The sequence below is a fragment of the Saccostrea echinata genome, unplaced genomic scaffold, assembly GCF_033153115.1.
Source record: "Saccostrea echinata isolate AGI-Se365-2 ecotype Australia unplaced genomic scaffold, CSIRO_AGI_Sech_v1 ptg000032l, whole genome shotgun sequence".
NCBI classification, from domain to species: domain Eukaryota; kingdom Metazoa; phylum Mollusca; class Bivalvia; order Ostreida; family Ostreidae; genus Saccostrea; species Saccostrea echinata.
The window spans coordinates 6,195,622-6,221,044 of NW_026889781.1; the positions used below are offsets into that span (position 1 = coordinate 6,195,622).

The 25,423-nt window shown below is 32.5% G+C and overlaps 1 protein-coding gene across 1 annotated transcript; it reads right to left on the minus strand.

Moving 5' to 3' along the window:
- Positions 1-56: 56 nt before the first annotated feature.
- Positions 57-24,476, minus strand: LOC133197895 (uncharacterized). The gene is made up of 7 exons (XM_061334076.1): positions 24,421-24,476; positions 23,467-23,708; positions 22,450-22,704; positions 20,132-20,272; positions 18,475-18,615; positions 18,042-18,156; positions 57-201 (listed from the first exon to the last, which is right to left on the minus strand). Exons 1-7 carry the CDS (start codon positions 24,474-24,476, stop codon positions 57-59), a joined length of 1,095 nt encoding a protein of 364 aa, XP_061190060.1.
- Positions 24,477-25,423: the final 947 nt, after the last annotated feature.

Sequence of the window (25,423 nt, forward strand, 5' to 3'; positions counted from 1 at the left end):
TACTAGTACTTAACATGAAAGCATAACAGTAATCAATTATTAAATGTTTTTAAACACTATGCCTGTTTTGCAAAGCTCTCCTTCATATCCAGCGTCACTGTCTTCAAGAAATGACCCATTGATGTGATGACATTGTTTATATCCCAGACAGGCTCCACACTCCTCCTTACCAGGAATCCCCGTACGTTTTTCCATCGCATTCTATAATTTTAACAGTAATATTCTTAAGACTATTGTATTTGATTTTGAAGTACACACAGCTGGGAATATAATTGTAATTAATATATAGAAATACTATCAGTTATTTTGATAGTTAAAACAATTATGTGTATAAAACAATTATAACAAATGTAAACCCGCAGTGGTCTTTGAATAAGTGTGCATATACCTTCTTCACACTGATGACCTTTATATCCAGGTTTATACCCCTGAAAAGCACCTGTCTCTATGTGACTGTATCGACAGTTTGTATCTGGACAGGGGAAGGAACAGGTAGGTCCATAGTAACTTGTTTCATTGCAACCTGGGATATCATATGATACAGAGGTTAAAATAAAAAAAACGTACACCTTTCTCATGCAATTAACAATATTGCCCACGCTAAAAGAATAAGAAAATTGACAACTTGCAGCGGAAAGCACGTGATTTAACAAAATAAGCTGAGTGTCTCTTAGTAATTTAACAAAATAAGCTGAGTGTCTCTTAGTAATAATTAAGTTCTTAAAGTTTTACCGTATACTTCAACTTCGCAGAGTTCACTAAATGCTTCTTGTGAAAGTCCCCTTAATGTGCAATTTTTTTGAGGTCGGGAGTTATAATAGATGACGTATTGTCCTTGTTTAACACATGCTGTGTTGAATGTGTCCGGTATGGTTGATTTTGTAAATTCTGTGTCATGGAAACACAATTCACCATCCTTTCTTTCTGTTGTGCTGGAAATGTACAGAGAGAATCCTATAAATCTCCAGGTGTACTGAAGATTTTCATCTGAAAATAAAGAAACATTCTACGAAATTAGCGTCAGTAAAGCACGAGATGTATATCAATTAATTATTACTTCAGATATTAAAGTTGAGAGGAAAAACATTTCGCGCTAGTAGGACAATTCAATTCAATTCAATTCAATTTATTCTCACATTGTACAAAACAACATAGAGAAAATAGAACAACGATATCAAACAAAATACATGATGCAAGAGTGTACAGTTTACATTAACCTGGAAGGGTAATTCTCTTATTAATTATATTGATGAATTTATAAAGATTATTGATGACAGATACTTTTTTACATGAAAATAAATTTGAAAACTTAAAAGCACTTGGTAGACTTATATATGTTGATGGTAAATACAATTTTCTACAACCATTAAAAGCGGGACATGACATAATATAATGGTATTCGTCTCCAGTATCATTATTACATAAAGTACAAAATCTTTGATTTGAAGGTTATTGCTCCATCGGCCTGTCTCGATTGGTAATTTATGAATACTAGTTCTAAATCTTGCTAATGTAGTTATATTATTCATTGACACAGTTTCTAGTTGTAAAAATACTATAAGTGAACAAATCGTAAATTTCGCCTTTACCAGATGTACAATGTACCACAATCTGAATTCCAGTTTTATTTAAGTTGATCAATCAGCGTTTGCTTAATTACAATCAACAACCATTTTTCATTGTGAACATTATGCGTCGTCCGGACATAATTCAATCCGCATTCTTGTAAAATACTTCGTATACATTCAATCCATTTAAAACTACAATTGACAGTGTTGTACATTGATAAGCTGTATAAAAAATATATAAAATATGACACAATTTTGTCTCTTTACATTTTAACAGTTTTACCCAGAATTTTATCATTCTCATTTTAATATTTATACTCGATGGATATCTGCCAAGCTCAACATAATCCATATAATTTGGAGTAGATGTCTTAAGATGAAGTATAAGTTTACAAATTTGAGTTGAAGTTCCTCAATAATGTGCAATTAAATTTTCAAATCTCCATATCTCACAACCATAAAGAAGGATAGGGATAACCATTTTATCAAACATATCAATTTGACAATCGATGGACAAATTCAATTCTCGTGATTTTTTAATAATGGCGTACATAACTCTGGTTGCCCTTTGTACAGTATATTTTCTCGTGCTATAAAAGAACCAGTTCTTGAGAAAAAGACTCCTAGATATTTAAATTCTTTTACAATTTCAATAGCATTACTCTTATAGGTAAATGATACGTTGGATGATTGTCTGTCCTTACCAAAAATTAAGATTTTTGTTTTATCAATATTTACGTGTAATTTCCATATGCATTTTTCACATTTTTTTTAAAACAATTAAGTTGATATTGAAGATCATCCTTAGTTTCAGACATCAATACGGTATCATCTGCATAGAGCTTAATCATAATTCTTAAATATACATCTAACATTTGCTCAATTTCTTCAGACAGGCTGTTCAATCCAATCAAATTTTCTTGTATTAAAAATTCTTCTAAAACATTAAGATACAATGCAAAGAGAAGAGGAGACAAATTTTCTCCCTGTCGGACTCCATTTCGGCTTTAAAAATATTCAGAAAAATCATCATTAGAAAAATTTTCTAGATTTACAATCATTATACATATTGACAATAACTTGAAGACATTTCCCCGTAAGGTGATATTTAACAAGTTTTTTTCCCACAACCCTATTCGCCATACTTTATCAAATGCAGCCTTGAAATCAATTAGTAGAATGAGTTCTATCAAAGAATGAAGTACAAACGTTATCAACAGTAGAATAATTAGCCCTAAAGCCGAAGAGGATACAGAGCATACAAAGGTGATAAATAGCAGTAATAGATGTATCATTGTCTATATTGGCTAAAAATATCCTTTTGTTTAATTATTCAATCCGCAGAGAAAATATAAAATCCTACAATTTATAATTAACAGGGTATTTCGATTTTTAAATTCATTGGTCTGGTAGTGGTAGGATAAAAATTATGTTCAAAAACCGAGTGTAATCGTGTTTTGGTGTATTGCTTATGAAGGAAAGACATTATTAGCAAGCTGCATCATACGTGTACATATATATACACATATCAATGTCTCACGAAGGAATTTCGACATTTCACTGTTTATTTCATATAAATTTCAAAGCTACATAATTGAAATTCATATACATGTATATGGATCTTTGTGTTAATTCATTGTGAGCTTAATATGTTTAACCCCCCCCCTCCCTCACACACACACACACACACACACACAGACACACACAAACACAAATCCAGTTTGGTTTGAACGTACCCCAATTTTTGTTGTCCGTCCTGTAGTTAACCACTATATGATGCACGCTTAGGATTCTAGTGAGATTCACCCACCATTTCACATTGTTCTGACCCTGTGACGATATGCTGCACTGTTTTCCCTTATATGATAGATCTGTATACAAACCTTCGACAGCCTTTTCAGAACAAACCGTAGAATCATGACTGGTGCTTTGCCATGTAGGTTTCTTGTAAGCCAGATTTTCTTGACGATGAAGGAAAGAAAATGTATTTGATTATGCACATGGAAATGTCTTTTGTTCTCTGTAATCTAATGATAATATATATTTAAATTGATCAGTTTTAATGCTTTTGGTTGAGCATAACCAATTTACTAAACGAGTTATTAGGTTACGTTCTGAGACAATCAGTTCAGAAGCCATTATAATGTATCTGCTATCATGCACTAAACAAACATATATTGATTTAAAATAACCTAAGGCCTAAACGTTAGCCATACACATAGTACTTCAGTAAGAAGGTAAATATACATGTATGTATATTATGTCATTCAGTTATAATATTTTAGGCATTTATGTTGTGCAATAAAAGCTGTAGCTCTTCTTGCATGTAATTCTTAAGTTGCTGTTTTTCAGGAAAGTACAGTTTATTTAGTTGGTCTACAGCATGTCAAGTGCATGGAGACATAACGTTAGGTTTATTTTTTCTTCATTTGACGGAAAAATGTACGAAAATTCAAAATGGATACATTTAGTTTATTACTTTAGCATTTTTTTTCTTAATTCGACCAAAAATAGAGCGAGAAAGATGAGAGAGCTGATAACGATGCGCTAACGTCTTTATTTTTTTTTCCAAGTAAACTTATGTCCTTTAAATAGCCTTTGGGTTTTTCTTTCCCCCTTAGGTACTATAATTATTAACGAGTGGCCCTTCAATAACCTAACAAAATTACTTTTGCAGAGTACCATCCAATGAGAAATGATAATAATTTAATTTTGTTTGTATTCTTGCCTCTGATTGGTTAATATCCAAAAAGGAACACAAATTATTTCTGTATAACCTGGTTTGGTATGGGGACACACCCCCCTGACAACCAGCTGAATTATCTGTATCCATACAATCCTCTCATTTCCAGTCCTCGAGATTCATGGAAAATTCCAGATTTAATAAACGTACCTTTAACTTCAAACGATAATTCGCTCTTTAGAGTCATTCCTAAAATAAAGAGTATATTTCTATCGTCTAACAGGACAGCATTTCCATTTTTTTTTTTAATTTTTCTAATTGTTTATTAATTTGTTTTAATTTCTAATTGAGTTGATTACTCTCTCTCTTTCTCTCTCTCTCTCTCTCTCTCTCTCTCTCTCTCTCTCTCTGAATTTACCCGAATTTAGGCATTAGGTCTTAAATTGGTAGCATGAAATGCACAGTAAATAAAACAAATTGAACAAAAAAATGAACTTACGGTATCCTTGCGCAAATCCGATTGCAACGATAAAAATGTACGTTCTAAAAGCTATCAACTCCATACATTTAATGTTTTAAAATAGGAAATTAAATTTGGTCGAAAAATTTGAACTTGGTCTTATTCATTTTTAAATTTTGTCGAACAGACGAACACAACAGTGTTAAATCTAGCTAGGTAAAGAATTTATTTACAAATTTAAATACCCTGCAAATAATGTAATGGTGCGTGCACCGATATGGATCACCAAAAAATGTCTGCTGACAATTCAGTAAAATAAATGAATTATATGTAAACAGAAATACTATTAAATGAAGCCATCTTTAAAGATCTGTTTGCCCTCGAGTTCTCCCGATCGACTGACTATGTGTAAGAATGGCTAAATAGAATTAAAAGAAAAAAAATAAACATCAGATTATATTTTTTTTTAAGGAAGAGCATGACCCCAAGCTTAAAAAAATATAGTCTATAATTCATATTTTACATATTTTACATTTTATGTCCTTCATATCTTTGAGTAGTTATATTAGCAGATTTCTGATCTTATTTAAAAGATATCGCAACTGAAATATTGCCGCGTCAGTGTCTGTATGAAGTTTTGTTACGCGCCCATTATTCTTGCCTATGATCGGAATAAAAAAAATATTTATATGAACTTGCATCTCTAAAATTATTTCAGGATTTTAATTCAACTTCAAATTTATAATGTGCACACTGAAAGGAAAAATTGAGTATATTTCAAGACAACTTAAAAAAAAAAATCAATCAATATTTAAATATTTACAATGGAACTAAAGTGATTTATACTATTGATTCACTATAGCACTATTGATAAGCCAAGATTACCAATAACATTGCACACGACATCGTTAAAGAAACGTTTACATTTTCTGAGCACGAAAAAAGCATGTATGACGCCACATGAACGCTACGCCAAGCGATATAAGATACATAGTTACAAAGAATAGCATTGTAGAGAAGATACAATTATTATTTTTTGTTTCGATTCAGCTCTCTGCAAGAACTAAATCTTAATACATGATAACTGCAGGACTGTTTATTCGTCATTATTGCATGGAGTCCTGGTAGCAAAGGAAAAATTACTTGACGAAAGCACAGATTTTAATTCAAATGTTATGTTTTTACACGTTAGTCCATTGAGCTCTCTTCGCTAGTGGCACTTCGCACCGCTCTGCACTCGCTTTAAATAAATCTTCTCATCTTTGTCTCTTTATTAAGGATTAAGGAGGTGTACTGATAAATAATTCGCCAAATCTTCTCATCTTTGTCTCTTTATTAAGGATTAAGGGGGTTTACTGATTTTGTAACATATTGATTCTTATGTGTCGTTATATATACATGTACATTTCTTAAAGTTTAAATATCAATACCGAATAGTAGCAAAGCGTCGCCTGCTTCATTCGGTCTACTGAAAACACGTTTTTATATTTATGCATTGTTACAACGCATAATGTAATAACAACGCAAAATGTAATAAACCGGGATTATTGCATATTGCGTTATTACATTTTGCGTCGATGGCTTTGAACAAAATGCACTTACTTCACTTACTGATCATTTTCTTTATCTGAAATCTAATGATTGATAAAAGTATTGAAATTAATTACTTGTTACACACTATTTGATTGATATACAGTCCCTGAAACGTTCTACTTTCCCATTTTTCCGTTCGTTCACCGTTCGTTCAGCGTGCGTTCACCGTTCGTTCACCGTGCGTTCAGCGTTCGCTCTCCGTTCACAGTTTTGCGTTCAACGTTCACCGTGCGCTCGCGTTCACCGTTCACAAAGCGTTCAGCGTTCGCTCTTCGTTCCGTTCACTTTGCGTTCACCTTGCGTTCAGCGTTTACCTATCGTTCAGTTTTCATTGTCATTCGGAACTCTGAAGTGAAAGGACTTATCTTTTTGTAGGTTAGGAGTTAGAGGTTTTTTTAATTTAATAACTAACATATCGTGTTTGAAGAATAATTATTTCATGGGGAAAAATATCTACGATATATATTTTTTATTATTCTAACTTAGCTGTTAGGTTATTTATTAAATTACTCTGGAAAATAAATGTTGTTATAAGCACATTCTGTACCTATGTAGAACGATGCTGAAATATTAAATTTAACTAAGGGCAATGTGCAAATATTTCAAGCACTGCAACATTTTGCTGTTTCGTTAAAGACGACAAATCGTTAATGGAGATATAATTATTCAAGTCAAATAATCACGCAGCAAAATTACGAAAATATTTATTTCTAACACTTTTTTTTTCAATTACTACAGAAAATATGATAGAACTAGTTTTGAGAGTTATACATAGTACTGCGGATATCGTGTTAATTTATTATCTTTGGAGCGAATTAAATTGATAGTGTGGTTAAAGGAAATATTTATTTAAAATGTAATGCACAACAGAATTTTCTCTACTATAATATGTAAAGTCTATAGTTATAGAGAAAAAAATCTTTCTTCACCGTAACTTTATATGTTTGCCATTCGATATGATTAATACCCCCCCCCCCTTTCCCCCTAAATCGGTCACTTAGTCAGTATTGTATTTCCAGAATATTTTAATTAACATTTTTTTTAAAAAAAGTTGAAGTCTTTTTTTGAACAAAAACTTCAGTCTCAAAACAAACATGCATCTAAAAAAGTCACAAAACAATAGTAGTTCAAAATGTACACGTGTCGGCGGTGGTATTTGGAATTGGCAGAGAGTATGTTTCAAATTCAAGTGTTAATGCCCAATGTATTTTACTCAATTATTATTCAAATGTTGGAATCAAATCTAGAAATGATAAAAATAAATGTTATAACTTGTTGGAAATACTCGCACTTCGTCTTCGATGTGACGAAACTTTCACACCTGCACAGGTCGAATGATTTTGATTGACAGGAAAGCACGTGGACTTCGTGTGAACTTGAAGCAGGAAAATAAAAAACGAGTATGACTGTCAAACAAAAAAAAAAAGTTACTTTCACTGTTTGATATATTTAGAAAAAAATTTCAGAGTTTTTGTTTGATATAGATACAAACATTTAGTGAAGCCTGAAATGGGGGGGGGGGGGGGGGGCTAAAACGGAATCTCTCTCTCTCTCTCTCATTTGCCTGTTTAATAAAAACTATAACAGCATATTACTTGAATATAAAGTTCTGAAAATTGAATTTATAACAAATAATATGAATATGCATCTTTGTATTATCTTGTCCGAGTATAATCACGGCCATCTACAGATAAATGTAGAAGTCTGCTCAATAAACATGGCCGTAGGAACCATTCGGAACTCTGAAGTGAAAGGACTTATCTTTTTGTAGGTTAGGAGTTAGAGGTTTTTTTAATTTAATAACTAACATATCGTGTTTGAAGAATAATTATTTCATGGGGAAAAATATCTACGATATATATTTTTTATTATTCTAACTTAGCTGTTAGGTTATTTATTAAATTACTCTGGAAAATAAATGTTGTTATAAGCACATTCTGTACCTATGTAGAACGATGCTGAAATATTAAATTTAACTAAGGGCAATGTGCAAATATTTCAAGCACTGCAACATTTTGCTGTTTCGTTAAAGACGACAAATCGTTAATGGAGATATAATTATTCAAGTCAAATAATCACGCAGCAAAATTACGAAAATATTTATTTCTAACACTTTTTTTTTCAATTACTACAGAAAATATGATAGAACTAGTTTTGAGAGTTATACATAGTACTGCGGATATCGTGTTAATTTATTATCTTTGGAGCGAATTAAATTGATAGTGTGGTTAAAGGAAATATTTATTTAAAATGTAATGCACAACAGAATTTTCTCTACTATAATATGTAAAGTCTATAGTTATAGAGAAAAAAATCTTTCTTCACCGTAACTTTATATGTTTGCCATTCGATATGATTAATACCCCCCCCCTTTCCCCCTAAATCGGTCACTTAGTCAGTATTGTATTTCCAGAATATTTTAATTAACATTTTTTTTAAAAAAAGTTGAAGTCTTTTTTTGAACAAAAACTTCAGTCTCAAAACAAACATGCATCTAAAAAAGTCACAAAACAATAGTAGTTCAAAATGTACACGTGTCGGCGGTGGTATTTGGAATTGGCAGAGAGTATGTTTCAAATTCAAGTGTTAATGCCCAATGTATTTTACTCAATTATTATTCAAATGTTGGAATCAAATCTAGAAATGATAAAAATAAATGTTATAACTTGTTGGAAATACTCGCACTTCGTCTTCGATGTGACGAAACTTTCACACCTGCACAGGTCGAATGATTTTGATTGACAGGAAAGCACGTGGACTTCGTGTGAACTTGAAGCAGGAAAATAAAAAACGAGTATGACTGTCAAACAAAAAAAAAAAGTTACTTTCACTGTTTGATATATTTAGAAAAAAAATTCAGAGTTTTTGTTTGATATAGATACAAACATTTAGTGAAGCCTGAAATGGGGGGGGGGGCTAAAACGGAATCTCTCTCTCTCTCTCTCATTTGCCTGTTTAATAAAAACTATAACAGCATATTACTTGAATATAAAGTTCTGAAAATTGAATTTATAACAAATAATATGAATATGCATCTTTGTATTATCTTGTCCGAGTATAATCACGGCCATCTACAGATAAATGTAGAAGTCTGCTCAATAAACATGGCCGTAGGAACCATTCGGAACTCTGAAGTGAAAGGACTTATCTTTTTGTAGGTTAGGAGTTAGAGGTTTTTTTAATTTAATAACTAACATATCGTGTTTGAAGAATAATTATTTCATGGGGAAAAATATCTACGATATATATTTTTTATTATTCTAACTTAGCTGTTAGGTTATTTATTAAATTACTCTGGAAAATAAATGTTGTTATAAGCACATTCTGTACCTATGTAGAACGATGCTGAAATATTAAATTTAACTAAGGGCAATGTGCAAATATTTCAAGCACTGCAACATTTTGCTGTTTCGTTAAAGACGACAAATCGTTAATGGAGATATAATTATTCAAGTCAAATAATCACGCAGCAAAATTACGAAAATATTTATTTCTAACACTTTTTTTTTCAATTACTACAGAAAATATGATAGAACTAGTTTTGAGAGTTATACATAGTACTGCGGATATCGTGTTAATTTATTATCTTTGGAGCGAATTAAATTGATAGTGTGGTTAAAGGAAATATTTATTTAAAATGTAATGCACAACAGAATTTTCTCTACTATAATATGTAAAGTCTATAGTTATAGAGAAAAAAATCTTTCTTCACCGTAACTTTATATGTTTGCCATTCGATATGATTAATACCCCCCCCCCTTTCCCCCTAAATCGGTCACTTAGTCAGTATTGTATTTCCAGAATATTTTAATTAACATTTTTTTTAAAAAAAGTTGAAGTCTTTTTTTGAACAAAAACTTCAGTCTCAAAACAAACATGCATCTAAAAAAGTCACAAAACAATAGTAGTTCAAAATGTACACGTGTCGGCGGTGGTATTTGGAATTGGCAGAGAGTATGTTTCAAATTCAAGTGTTAATGCCCAATGTATTTTACTCAATTATTATTCAAATGTTGGAATCAAATCTAGAAATGATAAAAATAAATGTTATAACTTGTTGGAAATACTCGCACTTCGTCTTCGATGTGACGAAACTTTCACACCTGCACAGGTCGAATGATTTTGATTGACAGGAAAGCACATGGACTTCGTGTGAACTTGAAGCAGGAAAATAAAAAACGAGTATGACTGTCAAACAAAAAAAAAAGTTACTTTCACTGTTTGATATATTTAGAAAAAAATTTCAGAGTTTTTGTTTGATATAGATACAAACATTTAGTGAAGCCTGAAATGGGGGGGGGGGGGGGCTAAAACGGAATCTCTCTCTCTCTCTCTCATTTGCCTGTTTAATAAAAACTATAACAGCATATTACTTGAATATAAAGTTCTGAAAATTGAATTTATAACAAATAATATGAATATGCATCTTTGTATTATCTTGTCCGAGTATAATCACGGCCATCTACAGATAAATGTAGAAGTCTGCTCAATAAACATGGCCGTAGGAACCGGGGGGGGGGGGGCAAGGGGGGCCGTCCCCCCCCCCTCCCCAATAATTTTGCCGATATGTAGATTACTACAGTATACATAAAAACTATATATGCCTGTGTCACCCGCAATAAAAAGTCTGATGACCTTTTTTTTTTTTTTTTTGCTTGTCAGGAAATTTTTGGTAGTGCCCCCTCAACTATCAACTGAAAATGTATGGCTTTGCCCCCCCCCCCCCAAACCGAATTTGCTTCCTACGGGCCTGAATAAATCATCATGAAAAACAGAAATGACACATAATATATTATTGTATTAAAAATTTAGAATACGAGCGTATAAATGCAAAACGTCCACTGACCTTCGTAAATAATTTTTTTTTCATTACGTTACACGAAATCGCCTTAACACGGAGATATATGAATGGATGTTACAACCACTTTAATTCATTCTATAAGTCAGAAGTTTTCTCTGATTTGTTATCAAATAAAAATAATTATTTTTATTTTCCAACTAAAAAAAAAAATATCTCTTATACTTCAGCGTTCGGCAACAATTGCAATGTTTTAATGTGATAAAAAATCGTGTGATTAAAAATTTAATGTGCATGCATCGTCTTTCTCAGGACAATTTTGGAGATTTTATTTTATTGACTTATTTATTCATTCATTTATTGGTTTACTTATTTATTAATGATTTATTTATTTATTTATTTATTTTTGGCACCTGACATTATAAAACAATAAAATAGTTTCAATGCAAGGAAAAGATCAGAGGCATTCCGAATATGTCGTTCATCTTGCGTTCACCGTTCGTTCAGCGTTCACTTTGCGTTCGCGTTTGCGCTCCGTTCGCGTTCTGCGTTCGCTCACCGTTCACCGTTCACACATCGTTCACCAAGTTGCGTTCAGCGTTCACACATCGTTCACTCACCGTTCGCTCTGCGTTCGTTCACCGTTCGTTCACCGTTCGCTCACCGTTCAAGTGGGAAAGTAGAACGTTTCAGGGACTGTATGTTATAAATCTTTTGAAGAAAAGAAGATCATTTTTACTATGCAATTAATAAAACTGCACATGATGCGCTAAAGTAAGGTATTGCCGTTTAATATATGTAGAAATAAACTGGAAAATAATTAGGCTTGTTTAATCTAGCAACGATTTTTAGAGCATGACGCAAGAAAATTTTAGGAGGGAACGGCCCAGAAGCTGAACGTCTGTGCATTTTTTTTTAATATGATCATGTTAAATACCTGTCATCACGTATAAGAGAAACATGCATTTATAAAGTTATATTAGCTTTATCGAGTTAAAATATTAGATATCAAAGGAACATCTTGTAGTGAATAATATACAGTATTGAATAATATACCTGTCGATTTAATTGAAAACTATTGGATATGATCTACTACGGTTCACAAATATTCCCCCCTTTTTTCGAAATTGCAGGATTTGCCGCAACATTTGGAATCTTCACTTTAAATAACCCATACAAACTAATTTTTTAATTACGTACATTTAATGGACATCAAATGGATAGGTCTTCAAGGCAATGCTGACTTTTTTTTTCTTCTGAATTTAGTTTAAAATAGAAAGTTGCAGGAATATTCAAAGAACTGCAAACAAAAATATTGTTCTGCCGCCTACCTCCAAGTCAGTTTTCAGAAGTAGACATATGTGAATGATTTTTCATACTCACGTAAATATTTATATGATTTTTTACAAATTATAATTTATTTCGGCATTTAATAGAGAAAGAAGTTTATAATTTTAGTAAAACTTTTTTTCACAATATAGAAATCCATGGAAATTAAAATGAAAATATTTTGAAAGGATATTCCCCCTTTCCCGTAAAACAAAAATACCAAATTCTTTGTTGTTTCAAGGGGGATCATACATGTATGTTTACAGCAAATTTGTCCACGTTATCACCAATTTCAAAAAAGATTAGAACTAAGAATATGTATAATTTTACATGAGTTAAACATAACACACGGAAAGATTTAAAGGACATTTATCCATATCCATGAGTATTTAAAAGCCCAGTGATGCTTTAGAGCCTCAGTGGATATCATTGTTTATCCCCCCACCCCACCCCCACCCCAAAAAATATAAAAAGCCGTGTCATTAAGAGTGATAAACTATTTGACACTGGTATTAAATCTATTGATCAATTACTATTGATTTTTTTTATTTTTTTATTTTTTTTTTTATTTATTTATTTTTTTTTTTTTATTTTTTTTTTTTTTTTGTCATTGAAAAATATTTTTAAGGACATAATTGTCATTAATATTAATTTAAATGTGTGTGAAGTATAGGCGAAAATCGAGGGTAAACGTGCTTAGTTCTTTCGGTTGCGAAGGGGTCACAGGAGTTCATTCATAGCAGTTAGTGCTACTCAAAAATGAAGTTTCTGCTTTCTTTCATTGCCTTTGTTTGTGCAGTGTTTCTTTAAAAACATAGATGAAAGAAAATATGTCTGTAACAATTTACAGGTTGCATATTTATCTCAAATTCAAGATTCATGAAACGTTATTAGAAGGATGTAAGGAAGCTTCTGTTTATAATGCCCATGTGTATATTGATTTCAATCTTTCCGAACCCGATTCAATAACTAAAAAAAGAACGTATTATACGGGTTTCTCCCAATTTTGACCGGGCTAGCTAAATAGGTTACCGCTTTTGTAAACTCGATTCTTTTTGACAGTCAAGGGGTCCCTCCCAGACCCCTCTCCTGTAAAAAGATGAAGGTCAAAATATGGGATCCAGGATGTTAGCCAGCTCCTAGAACTATGTACTCTTATAACTACATTATATGGGTTTTTCCCAATTTTGTTCGGGCTAGCTAAGTGGGTTACCGCTCTTGTAAACTCAGTTCCTTTTGACAGTCAAGGGGTCCCCCCCCCCCCCGACCCATCTCCTGTAAAAAGATGAAGGTCAAAATATGAGATCAAGGATGTTAGCCAGCTCCTAGAACTATGTACTCTTATAACTATTTTATACGGGTTTTCCCAATATTGACCGTTCTAGTTTATTAGGTTACCGCTTAAACTCCATTCCTTTTGACAGTCAAGGGATCCCTCCCAGATCCCTCTCCTGTAAAAAGATGAAGGTCTAAATATTGGATCCAGGGTTTTAACCAGCACCCTCGAACTATGTTCTCTTATATCAGTTATATACGGGGTTTTTCAAATTTTGACCGGTCTAGCTAAATAGGTTCCCGGTGTTGAAAACTCAACTCCTTTTGACAGTCAAAGGGTCCCTCCCAGACCCCTCTCCTGTAAAAAAGATTAAGGTTTACATATGGGATCCAGGATGTTAACCAGCCCCTAGAACTATGTACTCTAATAACAGTCATATAGGGGATTTTTCCAATATTGACCGGGCTAGCTAAACAGGTTCACCGTCTTGTAAACTCAATTCCTTTTGAAGGTCGAGGGGTCACTCCAAAACTCTTCCTCCGGAAAATGATGAAGGTCTAAATATGGGCCCCAGGATGTTAACCAGCTCCTGGTTCAAGGTTTACCTTTTCTATCCATTGTCATCAGTTTGGTCAGGCTAGCTACATTGGTCTGGTGTCCTCAGTCTTCTTTTTTAAGCGATGTCTTTGATTTGCTTCTTTAACATGTATTATAATGAGTTATTCAAGTTTTTTGAAAAAAAAAAAATATTAGGACACTTTCGGTAATTTGAATAGGAACCGGCCGCAGCATGGGGTTCGCAATTCGAATAGTCAATAGGGAATAGGGAATAACCTTCTAACATCTGATTGCCAAGGGGGGAACGCATATTTAGAAACAATAAAACTGAAGCGAGCAACAAAAAAAGTGGTGCAAATCGGAGATTTTTACAATGTAAAAATGCAAGAAACAATTTAATGCGAAAAAAGAGTGCCGTAATTGTGTTCTAATGACTTCTGCACTATAAACTTAAAGAAAGAACAATTAAATTTCCCAACATCGATTTTCATGAACAACAATGACATTATAAATGGAAAATAGTTCGAAGGGCGCTTACCTTTTTAGAGATAGATTTGATGTATAATTAATTTATTTGACACAGAGAATAAAAAGAACAATAATTAACTATTACAACATAATACTATAAAAAAGGCGTATACATGAATATGAAAATAATTTAATTGTCCTTCATATTTAATTTGTATTACAAACATAATGAAACGTTGCTTATTAGGTCGGTTTTATGTTTGTAAAAACAACTGCATCCATCAACATGAGTATTCTTTCTTTCAGGAAAACAGGTAATACTAATAAAAATTATATATACGGTAAATGATACATTACATAAGTTCATTTTTAAATTGTAATAAATAATTATCAAAGATATTAATTTGACAAAAGAAAACAAAACTTCATGGGTCATGCGATCAACCGGGTCATGCGATATCGTACCAAATCTGTTAATTTGTAGTTGATACTGTCCAAATTGTCTGTATTTATGTTCATAGTCTACATACTGAAATCAAAAACTGAGCTGGAAATGTAATAATATGTTGTGAATGCAGTTAAATACTTCGGACAGCTTTAAAACAGCTTCGTGTATGTTTGTCATGTATTAGTTTTGATTGAATTGATGATATCGTAGTGTCAAATTTAACACTCTGATAAGACAAACTATCAGACAATTAAGGATTAATTTCTTGAGGAGTTATTTTTCCTACCAAAGGGTTGTTCGACCTTTAACTAATGTTAATAGCTGCCGAAAGATACGTCCCTTTTTATTTATGTACAGAGTGTTTCATAATATATGTCACACATCTTAATGGGCATAATCTGAATATCAAGCACGATACCAAAAATACCAAAATACCATAGACAATCATATTAATCTAAAATTATGATATTGCAAAATATTGGGAAAATTATAATTTCATGAAGTACACTGATGATATAAACAGTGATATCATGATTTCAGTTGTTCTCAAAATGGAGTACAACTAGAAATTTAAAAATTTGTATCTGTAAACTTTTATTATAAGCACGATATCCTAAATATTCTACAGGGTGTGATGAAGAAAAATATCCAGACCAGAAAGCCCTATCTAGATTTTATTTATTAAGGTAAACTAAGAAGTTTGAACAAAATGTAATGTAAAGATGAAAGACAGTTAAATCCTCCCCCCCCCCCCCCCACACACACACACCCACCCACACACAACATTGTCAAATTGAAGTCAATCATTGAGAAAACCTTAAGAAAGTCAGTTAGATCTGAGTTTAGGGAAATGGATTGGGACAATGTAAGTGTATCAAGTGTATTTAGAAATTTTCGATTTGAATTGAGTGTGTCTGCATACAAGATTTCAGCATTGCGGCATTTAAAGGCAACTGACATTCAGAGTCGATTAAGTTTGCAAAATTGATTGAAAGGAAGGGCGAGAGAGGTGGACGTCAGCACATACCAGTAGTTCAGAAATGACACATTTATTTAAATGCATCTTTAAATAAGAAAATAAATATCCACTTTGGGGGTTCTAAAAATCTAGTTTAAAACAAGAAAACTGTCAAGTATCCTGTGAAACGTACGAAGCAGTGGTCAGAAATCTAAACACGAGTCTCTTAAGGTATTTAGGACAATGGTAAGGAACACACGTGGGGTATAACATTTCAGGAAATAGTTGCCATAGAAACTGAAATGGAGATTGTTGAATATCTGCTGATTAAAATGATACATAAAATGTATGTAGCTTTTGTTGTAATTTTTCTTTCTGCCTTTAGATGTGTGACATATATTGTGAAACACCCTGGGTGACTCCATTCCCAATAATTGTAAATGTAAAACATTATCAATTTGGAATTTTATCAAGATGTAGTGTATAGTAATTTATATCATCACCTGGTACGTAAAGTGGGAATATGCCGGCTTAATCGGAAGAAGAAGGATTCAAATTACTCAAAAAATAATATTTTGAAGTCATAGAAGTATGGGATCCGAAACCTCTGAAAACAATTGAGATTCAACGTATTAGGAATCGGACAAAGTGGAACCAAATGCGATAATATACAGGGTGAGAAAAAAATGTTATTGTGTTTATTATTTTACAATATGCAAGAACATGTAGAGAAGATTAGCATTGGTACTTTGAATTTAATATAAATACGTTAAGTCAAAACGAGCAATATTTTACTATAAATATGCTTCAAGCATTAGAATTCATATCCACCGACACTCCAATGCTAATACTTTTATTGACCCACGTTTAAGGACAAAGCACAGGTTCATTAAAATATAAAGCAAAGCAGATGAATTGTATCTCTTGATCCGATAGAGGAAATGCTAATTAATGGGGACGGCAAAGTGGGGGTAGAGGATTTCACGGTATTGTCTGTTTATATCACTTGCCCTATTTCTCGAACTATAAGCATATATTAAATAATATTAAATTTCGTTTTTCATGCTTTCCTCAACACAACCAATAACATTTCTATTCACTTTATACATACAGACAGCCTTTGTTACAAGGAAAACAAGTGTATTAAAATTATACTTTGCTGTCAATGTTTACAGCGACAATTGGGTATAGACAGGTTGATGATTTTTTTTTTTTTTTTTATTAGCATTAAATTCGATTGTATATGAAATACATTTCACAAGAAAACAAATCTGTAACAATTCACTTCATCTTTACAGAATACAGATAAAATATAATCTGGTTTTATAGGCATGACAAAAACATTATTTGTTTCAATCAGAAATGAAAACAAAATGGAATGCCACTTTGCCTTTATTACGTTGTGGTCGAATGTAGACGAAATTAAAGCTTTGGTCGAAGACATTGTGTACATACACTGAAATTGTTACATATATAAAGGAAACATGCGATCTACCATAGTTAAGCATACCAATAAGGCTATTTGCCTCTACCTACTCTATACATAGCTCGTTTTTACAATGAGGAACAGAACATTCAAACAGAAATACACATTATATATAATATAATTTTTTTATGATGGTACTGATGTGTGTAAAATAATCTCCGTAAATGAGCAGTATCTGTCTCTAATAAAGATCTTTATATCTACTCATATTCATTGGTCTTAATATAACTAATATTGCATTGTTGATCCGGATTTCTGTTTTTTCTGTAAAATGATAATATAACTTCATAAAAATCTAAATACGATCACTGATTGCGAAAAGATATATCTTCCGTCAATATAACTTGTAAAATTAAAGATCAGCATAAAATAATACAGCAAAGATTTACTTCTCTTTAGGCCTTGATTATTCATACCTTTTCAGCATGATGATAATACCAATTAGCAATTTAATGATTGCTAGACACACAAATAAAGCAGCAAGAACTCCATAAAATCGGGACTGCCAAGCAGTATCCTCTTGTGATTGGTCTGTAAAGTATATAAAAAACGTTGTTTTTTTTAATTTTATTAAAAAAAAGCTGAACGATTTAAAATTTGAGTAACTAATGTGGTAAGTAGTTAGTATTCTGTAGCTTTAATTTTAATAAACGCTTACACCGTTTGATAAACTAGAAACAGTTGATAAAAATAATTGAAGATCTCCAACAAGCAAACATCTTTCGTTCTTTGTAAGGAAATATGTCCAAATAATTTATCAAAAACTAAGATATGAAAAAAATACAAGTAGAAGAAGTTTTAACAAAGATTTAAAAAAAATGTTAAATCTAATAAACTAAACTTTCTTACTTTGTAAGCAGTTTTGTCCTTGCCAACCAGCCTTACATCCCTCTTTACAGGAACCATTCACGTGTTTATAATCACGTGATATCTTACAAAAGGAACTACATTCTTTTTCACAATCAACACCATAGTAACCAAGATTGCAAACTGGAGGAAAGAAAGTATCATATATTTTAAAACGTTGAATCAAAAAGAATTTCACATGACAATATGCTGCTTGATATTTCTAGTGCCATTGTGCATGTAAAAAAATTTTAAAAAAATTAAAAAAAAATTAATTAAAAAAGTAAATATAAACAATGCATACCCTCGTCGCACTTGTCCCCCCTATAACCTGGATCACAGCCGCCAGTGCATGTCCCATTGATGTGATGACAAGGACGCTGATATCGACAATTTTTTACAGTTCTCCCAGCAGTTGAGACCGTATTGACCTTCAGCGCATTCTGTGTTCAGTATAAATAAATTCAAAATGTATCACCAAAGGTGTGACAACTGTAAAAGTAACAAAAAACATGCTATATGAGTATATGTATCCGCGGTCTTTTGATTTTCGCTCATAAAGTAGGAGAGTAAAAGGAGACAACAACATATTTACGATCTAAAAGTTAATTTAAAGTAAGTTTAATATAAAACTATCTTTTTTCAAGCCGTTTCGCAGTTCCTTCTTCTGCACGTATACTCTTTTATTTCCTATTGTAGCTTGTAACACGAGCTTTGATTGGTTACAAAGTCGGGTGTAAATTTCCGTACAATCGACTTGAGACGGGGGGGGGGGGGGGGGGTAAAAACGAGACGTCACAATGCAAAGTTTCTCTATGATAAAAAGCAAATAACATGCACGATGCATTGCAGGACGTGGTTTAAAATCTTAACGATAGCTTGAAACATAGTTGATTGGACTTGTTTTAAAAAGGATTTATTTGAGTACATAGGAAATAAGTTCGTTATCCAGGACCAATCAAGGGTGTTAACAGGGATTTACCCCGGGTTGTATTCCATACACCCTTCGACCTGGATAAAAAATAATATCATCAGTTTTTGTCATCTTCTACATGACCAGATTAAATAGCTTTACCTTGATAAAACTACACTTTTGCCATTTCATTTTTTTTTTTTCAGTTTGCATATTACATCTTCCAAGGCTCATGGGAAAACAGCTATTATATATCATGTTAGCACTTTAAATTTGTTATGACCATGATATAAGATCACACTTATCAGATAAGACAATCGCTTAGTAGCCTTAACTTGAAGAAAGGACAAACGTTTCCAAAACAAGTTTCATGAATGATTTAAAACTTTGTTTTGTTTTTTTGTCTTTATCATAAATCATGATTACATGTGAAAAAGGGGGGAAATGCTGGTGGAATCGATTTGAAATCTAGAATTTTATGGACTTATATTTCTTTGTGTACGTTTTATCTGATTGTTTTATTTGGATCAAATGACACCCTTTAATAACAATGCATGATGTTTAGGTGAACGCCTCAATATTTACGATCTGATTTGGCTTACTTTTTTTTCCGTATTGCTCTGTGGACAAGATGATGCCTAAATTGAAAATCTTAACCTGTATCTGCACATTTTCACATTACAATGTCTGGTCTAATGAGCATGTCATAAAACTGAACAGATTTGTTGTACATTTCTAAAATGTTACCTTTGTTGCATAAAAGTCCTTTCCAACCTGGTTTGCAACCATCCTCACATTCCCCCGTTGTGGCTTTGCACTGATTTGTGACTAAACAGTTTTCGCTACATTTTTTCTGGCAGTTTAAACCAAACATTCCTGCTTTACAACCTTTAGTTAAAAGAAGAAAATAAAATATATTAAAGGACAGTATTTCAGTTATTAGATTGACTAAAATAATGTGGGCTGCCACTGACTTGCTACAGTGTGTATCTCATAACACGTTTTTGTTTTTTTACTTTTGTTTTTGTTTGTTTGTTTTTTATTTATTATCTTTTTTTTTTTTTTTTCAGGATTAAAACTTTGTGCATTTTTGAAAGCCAACATAAATGTTTCCCTTTTTAACACAATTATTTAGGTAATACAATGATAAAAAGGTAATCATGAAATACATTAAATTTTGAAGCTAATACCTTCAGCAATTAATTTATTCAAAATTTCATCACCAGTAGACAAAGACACACAGAAACTGACTCGGAGAATCGTTGGTGTTCACAATTTCCATAGTTTAATAGCATATCTTAACATTGTTTTCATATTTGGTTGCAAATTTCTAGGATGCAGCTGGAAAAATATATCACTTATTCTTGAAGTCGCCCGCTTGGCGCAGTGATAAGCGTCTGCTCTAGGGTCGCAAAGTAAGGAGTTGATCCTTACGTCGCGGGTTTGAATCCCACTGTGCGACGTGGAGACCGGTCCTTCGGATGAGACCTTATAAACCGAGGTCCCGTGTCGCAGTAGGTGCTGGCACGACTAAGATCCCTCACTGCTCAAAAGCCGTAAGTGCCAAGTAAAGGTCAGAATTTGTAGCCCCCCACCGGCAAGTGGTGGCGTCTCCATATGAGTGAAAAATTCTCGAGAGGGACGTTAAACAACAAACAATCAATCAATCTTAGTCTTGAAAATAACAACTTCAGATGTTAATGAAATGAAATATTGAGACAACAAACAGTATTCAAGCTCAAAGTCTATTTAAACAACACAATTTGGGAGCAGAGCAAACACGGATCTCCAAAAAACATTAGAGGTACCATGGAAAAGTGAGCGTTCCCTGCCGACCGATCACACCCGCCGCGTGCTCCTTGTTATGATAGGAAAGTAACGGGAAAATCAGTCGACTTTGGCCTAACAATAAGTATGAAAAACGTCAGTCAGCATATGATTTAATGATAGATTGTCATTTGCTTACAAGGTCATGGAATTGACCAAAGAATGACGAGGTGGTGATTTTAAACGAGGCTGATTATATTCTTGTTTCATCAGCTTTTCAATAACTTACCGGTACCTCGTCTTAAAAACTATTCATACGTAGAGCAAGCTCTTCTGTATCGAATCAACTGAGAGATATACACCCAATATGCAGGTGATAAGGGTATATTGCTGCATACGCAAGGTAAGTTGACGATTGAAAAGTTAAAGTTATAACGTTTATAATAATGTTTTGGTGTTAGATTACCATTTGCAACCTTTTCTGGTAAAATATCCAAATATGAAACAGATCTTTTATTTCAAACTCACTAGGATACGAAACTTATCATATTCTTGAAAACAACAATCTACAGTGTGCTTATAAAATTTGATTTCTTGAGAAAATTTTATGTCGCACCCTCGCAAAAAGTACTATATTTAACTATAGTTTACTATAGTCAACTATAGTATTAAATTTTTACTGTAATAGATGAATATATCTTTACTATGGATTTTAGTTATAGTGTTTGCTCTCCATTTCATATTTGCACATTCTTTATATGAAACTGAAATACAACTTGTATATTCACATATTATTTTAAATGTTTATATCACTTTTATCGAGTCGCCCGCGTGGCGCAGTGGTTAGAGCGTTTGCTCTAGAGTCGTGGAGTAAGGAGTTAATCCTGGCGTTGCTGTTTCGAATCCCACTGTGGGACGCGGAGACCGGTCCTTCGGATAAGACTGTATAAACCGAAGTCCCGTGTCGCAGTAGGTGCTGGCACGAAAAAGATCCCTCATTGCCCAATGGTCGTAAGTGCCGAGCATAGGATTAAATTTGCAGCTCTCCACCGGCAAGTGGTGGCGTCTCCATATGAGTGAAAAATTCTCGAGAGGGACGTTAAACAGCATACAAACAAACAAACAAAAAAACTTTTATCAAATTTAAGAGATTTTAAACTTTGAAAGTTCCAAAAAAAATCGGGATTACAGTCTCATAGTAATTCAAAGTATCATTTTTTTTTACTATAGTTAACTATTATAAACTATAGTAAATTATAGTAAGTTTTTTATAAGAGAAAATTCAAATAATATCTCACCATAAACCTCGACTTCACAAAGATCAGTAAATGCGTACTTGGAATAACCAGTAGGATAAGAAATATCCGGAAGCCTGTCGTTGTAATAGATGACATATTGTCCATGTACAGGGCAAGATATATTGGCAACGGCTGGAATCGTTGATTTCGTGTATGCTGTATCTTTGAAACATAAATGCCCTGAATTTTTGTCTGTCGTATTGGAAACATACACAGAAAATCCAAGAAATCTAGACGTAAATTGATTGGCTGAATCTACAAATACGAAACATTCTTACATACAAGACTTTCGTATTCCGTCATCACAACTTTGGTTTCGGTAACTTTTTTTTCCAAATTGATAATGATTATAACTAAAAATATATCATCTATTGATTTTTTTTCCTTTTTATTCCCTGGCCTCAAACCTTAAATAAACATGTCAGTACTTAATCTTTTGGAGTATCCGACATACATACTTGATACAACTTCAAATCCAATTATAGAAAAAAAAATACAATATTCAATTGGAATCCGAGAAAGAAACGATATTTTACTAAACTTTAAGAGTTTCTTATTTCTGAAACTGGTTATTTTACAATATAAAAATGCACATATATTTAAAACATATTGCAATTTTCCGCATGTTACCAGTACCATTGCAGCTATATTTATAATGTGTAAAAATAATAATGATGTATGCAATTTAAATAAACTTTTTATTCAAGGTTACAAACGAAAAATATAATGCAGTGAAATACATACTTAAAAAATCGAAATCGGGTTTGATATCAATACAGATATATCAACAGCATTATTATCCTTGTTATACATAATTTAGGCAAGATTTGTTCTACATGTCATCCTAGAATATTTTCAGCGTAAAAGTTAAGACAAAAAATATAAAAAAAAAAAGACGAAAAAGAGAATAACAATAATAAAATAATAATTAAAAAAAAAATTAAAAAGTCAAAATACTGCCTCATCTTTCCTTATAGACCGTCCTCCTTTTTAAAAAGAACTATACGGAATACTTACTCCATACAAAGCCACCTGTTCTGGGGTAGATAACGACAGTATGTATATTATAGATCTCCCCGAGAAACACCCACCACGTGGCTGTCGTTTGCCCATTTAAGGAAATGCTACATTGTTTTCCATCAAAACTTAGAACTGAATTTAAACCGTCAACAGCTTTTTCAGGACCAACTGTGGAATCGAAGGAGGTGCTTTGCCACGTTGATTTTCCAAGAGCCAAGTTACCTGAAAAGTTAAGATGTCTAATTAGGGATGTAAGTGCATTTAAATAATTATGAGACATATACAGTTACTTCAATCTTCACGTCCAGAAACTCGGATAACTTTAGGTATTACAGTATTTTTAATTCACTATGAGTACTTTCAGTTTTATGACAAAATTTTCAATATATGTGTATTTTCATTTCTTGAAAAAAATAATATATATTATAAAGTAATTTTTATCGCTAATTAAGCAATAAAGAAAGTAAAACAAAGTTTTATTTGTCATTGTGACGAAGTGGTAACTGGGGTATCCTAATTGTCCGATGGGAGAGGAAAAAAACCCAGAAACTTAGATATTTGTAAATTAAACATGCAGGAACTCGTAAACATTTTATTTAAATTTGTTTAAAAAAATCATATTTTTCATCAAAATTTTAAGTCACTCATTTTGCAGGAAAAATGTTCAGGTTCTTTATTCTGTAAAGAGAATATCCATTGCCAAGAGTCCACATGCGGTTATTTAGGGTTCTCCGTCGTTCAAAGTTGGACTCTACTGTGCTCAAAAAATTAATGTTTTCAAAAGGTTCTGAAATTGGTTTAAGAATGAGTTGAGTATATGAATCTGATAAATTATAATAGAAAAGGGCATGATACAGGACCATTCTGGAAATATGTCGTCCTTAATTTAGTGCATTTCTAAGTTTTAAACAGTAAAAAGCCCCGAAGAGACTTTTTTCTTGGGTTATATACCTTAGGAAAACAGTGTCCATAGCCGAGAGGGCTCCCACATCAATTTCCGTATTCATTGTGTAAATTGCTTTGAACAATCACATTTCTCAAAATCTTTGTGACAATGCATATGCTCTATATAATCTGAAAGAAATCTCCACTAAAAATCGATGTATTCTGTATTTTTTAAAGAAACTACGGTAAAATGCACAAGCTCATGGCGTCACAATTAGTATATAAGATGTTATATGAGAAAAACGATTCATATGTTCTCACTGCAAGAAATTTCAACAATTCAGAAAGTTTGAGTTTAAATTTCTAACATCACTTTCATGTTTTAGAAAAATACAGGGCAAAATTGGTATTGAAACCATACCTTGTTCTTTACTGTGGCGCAAGACTTAAGCAAAGTGCTAATATTCATGGTCATTTCACGACCAAGTTTGGAAATAACTAGATACATTGAAAAAGATGCAACTATTGTGAATCACTAGTTCAAATACACGAATGTTATTAATTACTTGGCAAATGTATGTTACTGTGAACCCACCCCAAATCCCCCATCCTCACCCATACGGGAAATGTGATAAAAATGACTTATTCATATGTATACAGTCAAGCGAGGTCTACTGAAAAGGTAATTGCTTGGACAAGGTAAATGATGGACCCTAATTAATGTAAATTAACGGTTTAGCACTAGGAGGTGAAAGAAGTTTATAATTTTAAGGTGTATTTTGAAATTTGTAAATGTATTCATTTATTTTCCTGAACCATGTCGATCAAATACTTTATCGTTCATATTTTATTTTTGCGGACCTGTGGCGCTAAAGAATGTGAATGTGGCAGGATCGCCACGTTAAAGGTCCCATAGGAAACCCTGTTATTGCTAATTGTAGTTACTTTTCATTCTTTTTATTTAATTTTTTTTTTCTAACTGCTTTGGATCGTTATTATTGTTGATCAATTAATGCTAAGATGTTGTAATTCTTTGGTAACTACTTGGGCATTTCTCGGCCGAAACAAT

Excerpts from the sequence above, each read along its gene's own strand:
- LOC133197895 (XM_061334076.1), bottom strand. The coding sequence starts at position 24,476 with ATGAATACGGAAATTGATGTGGGAGCCCTCTCGGCTATGGACACTGTT. Across the intron at positions 18,616-20,131 it reads AGGACTTTTATGCAACAAAG|TTTGCAATCTTGGTTACTAT; the intron begins GTAACATTTTAG and ends TCTTTCCTCCAG. Across the intron at positions 18,157-18,474 it reads AGGACAAAACTGCTTACAAA|ACCAATCACAAGAGGATACT; the intron begins GTAAGAAAGTTT and ends TATACTTTACAG.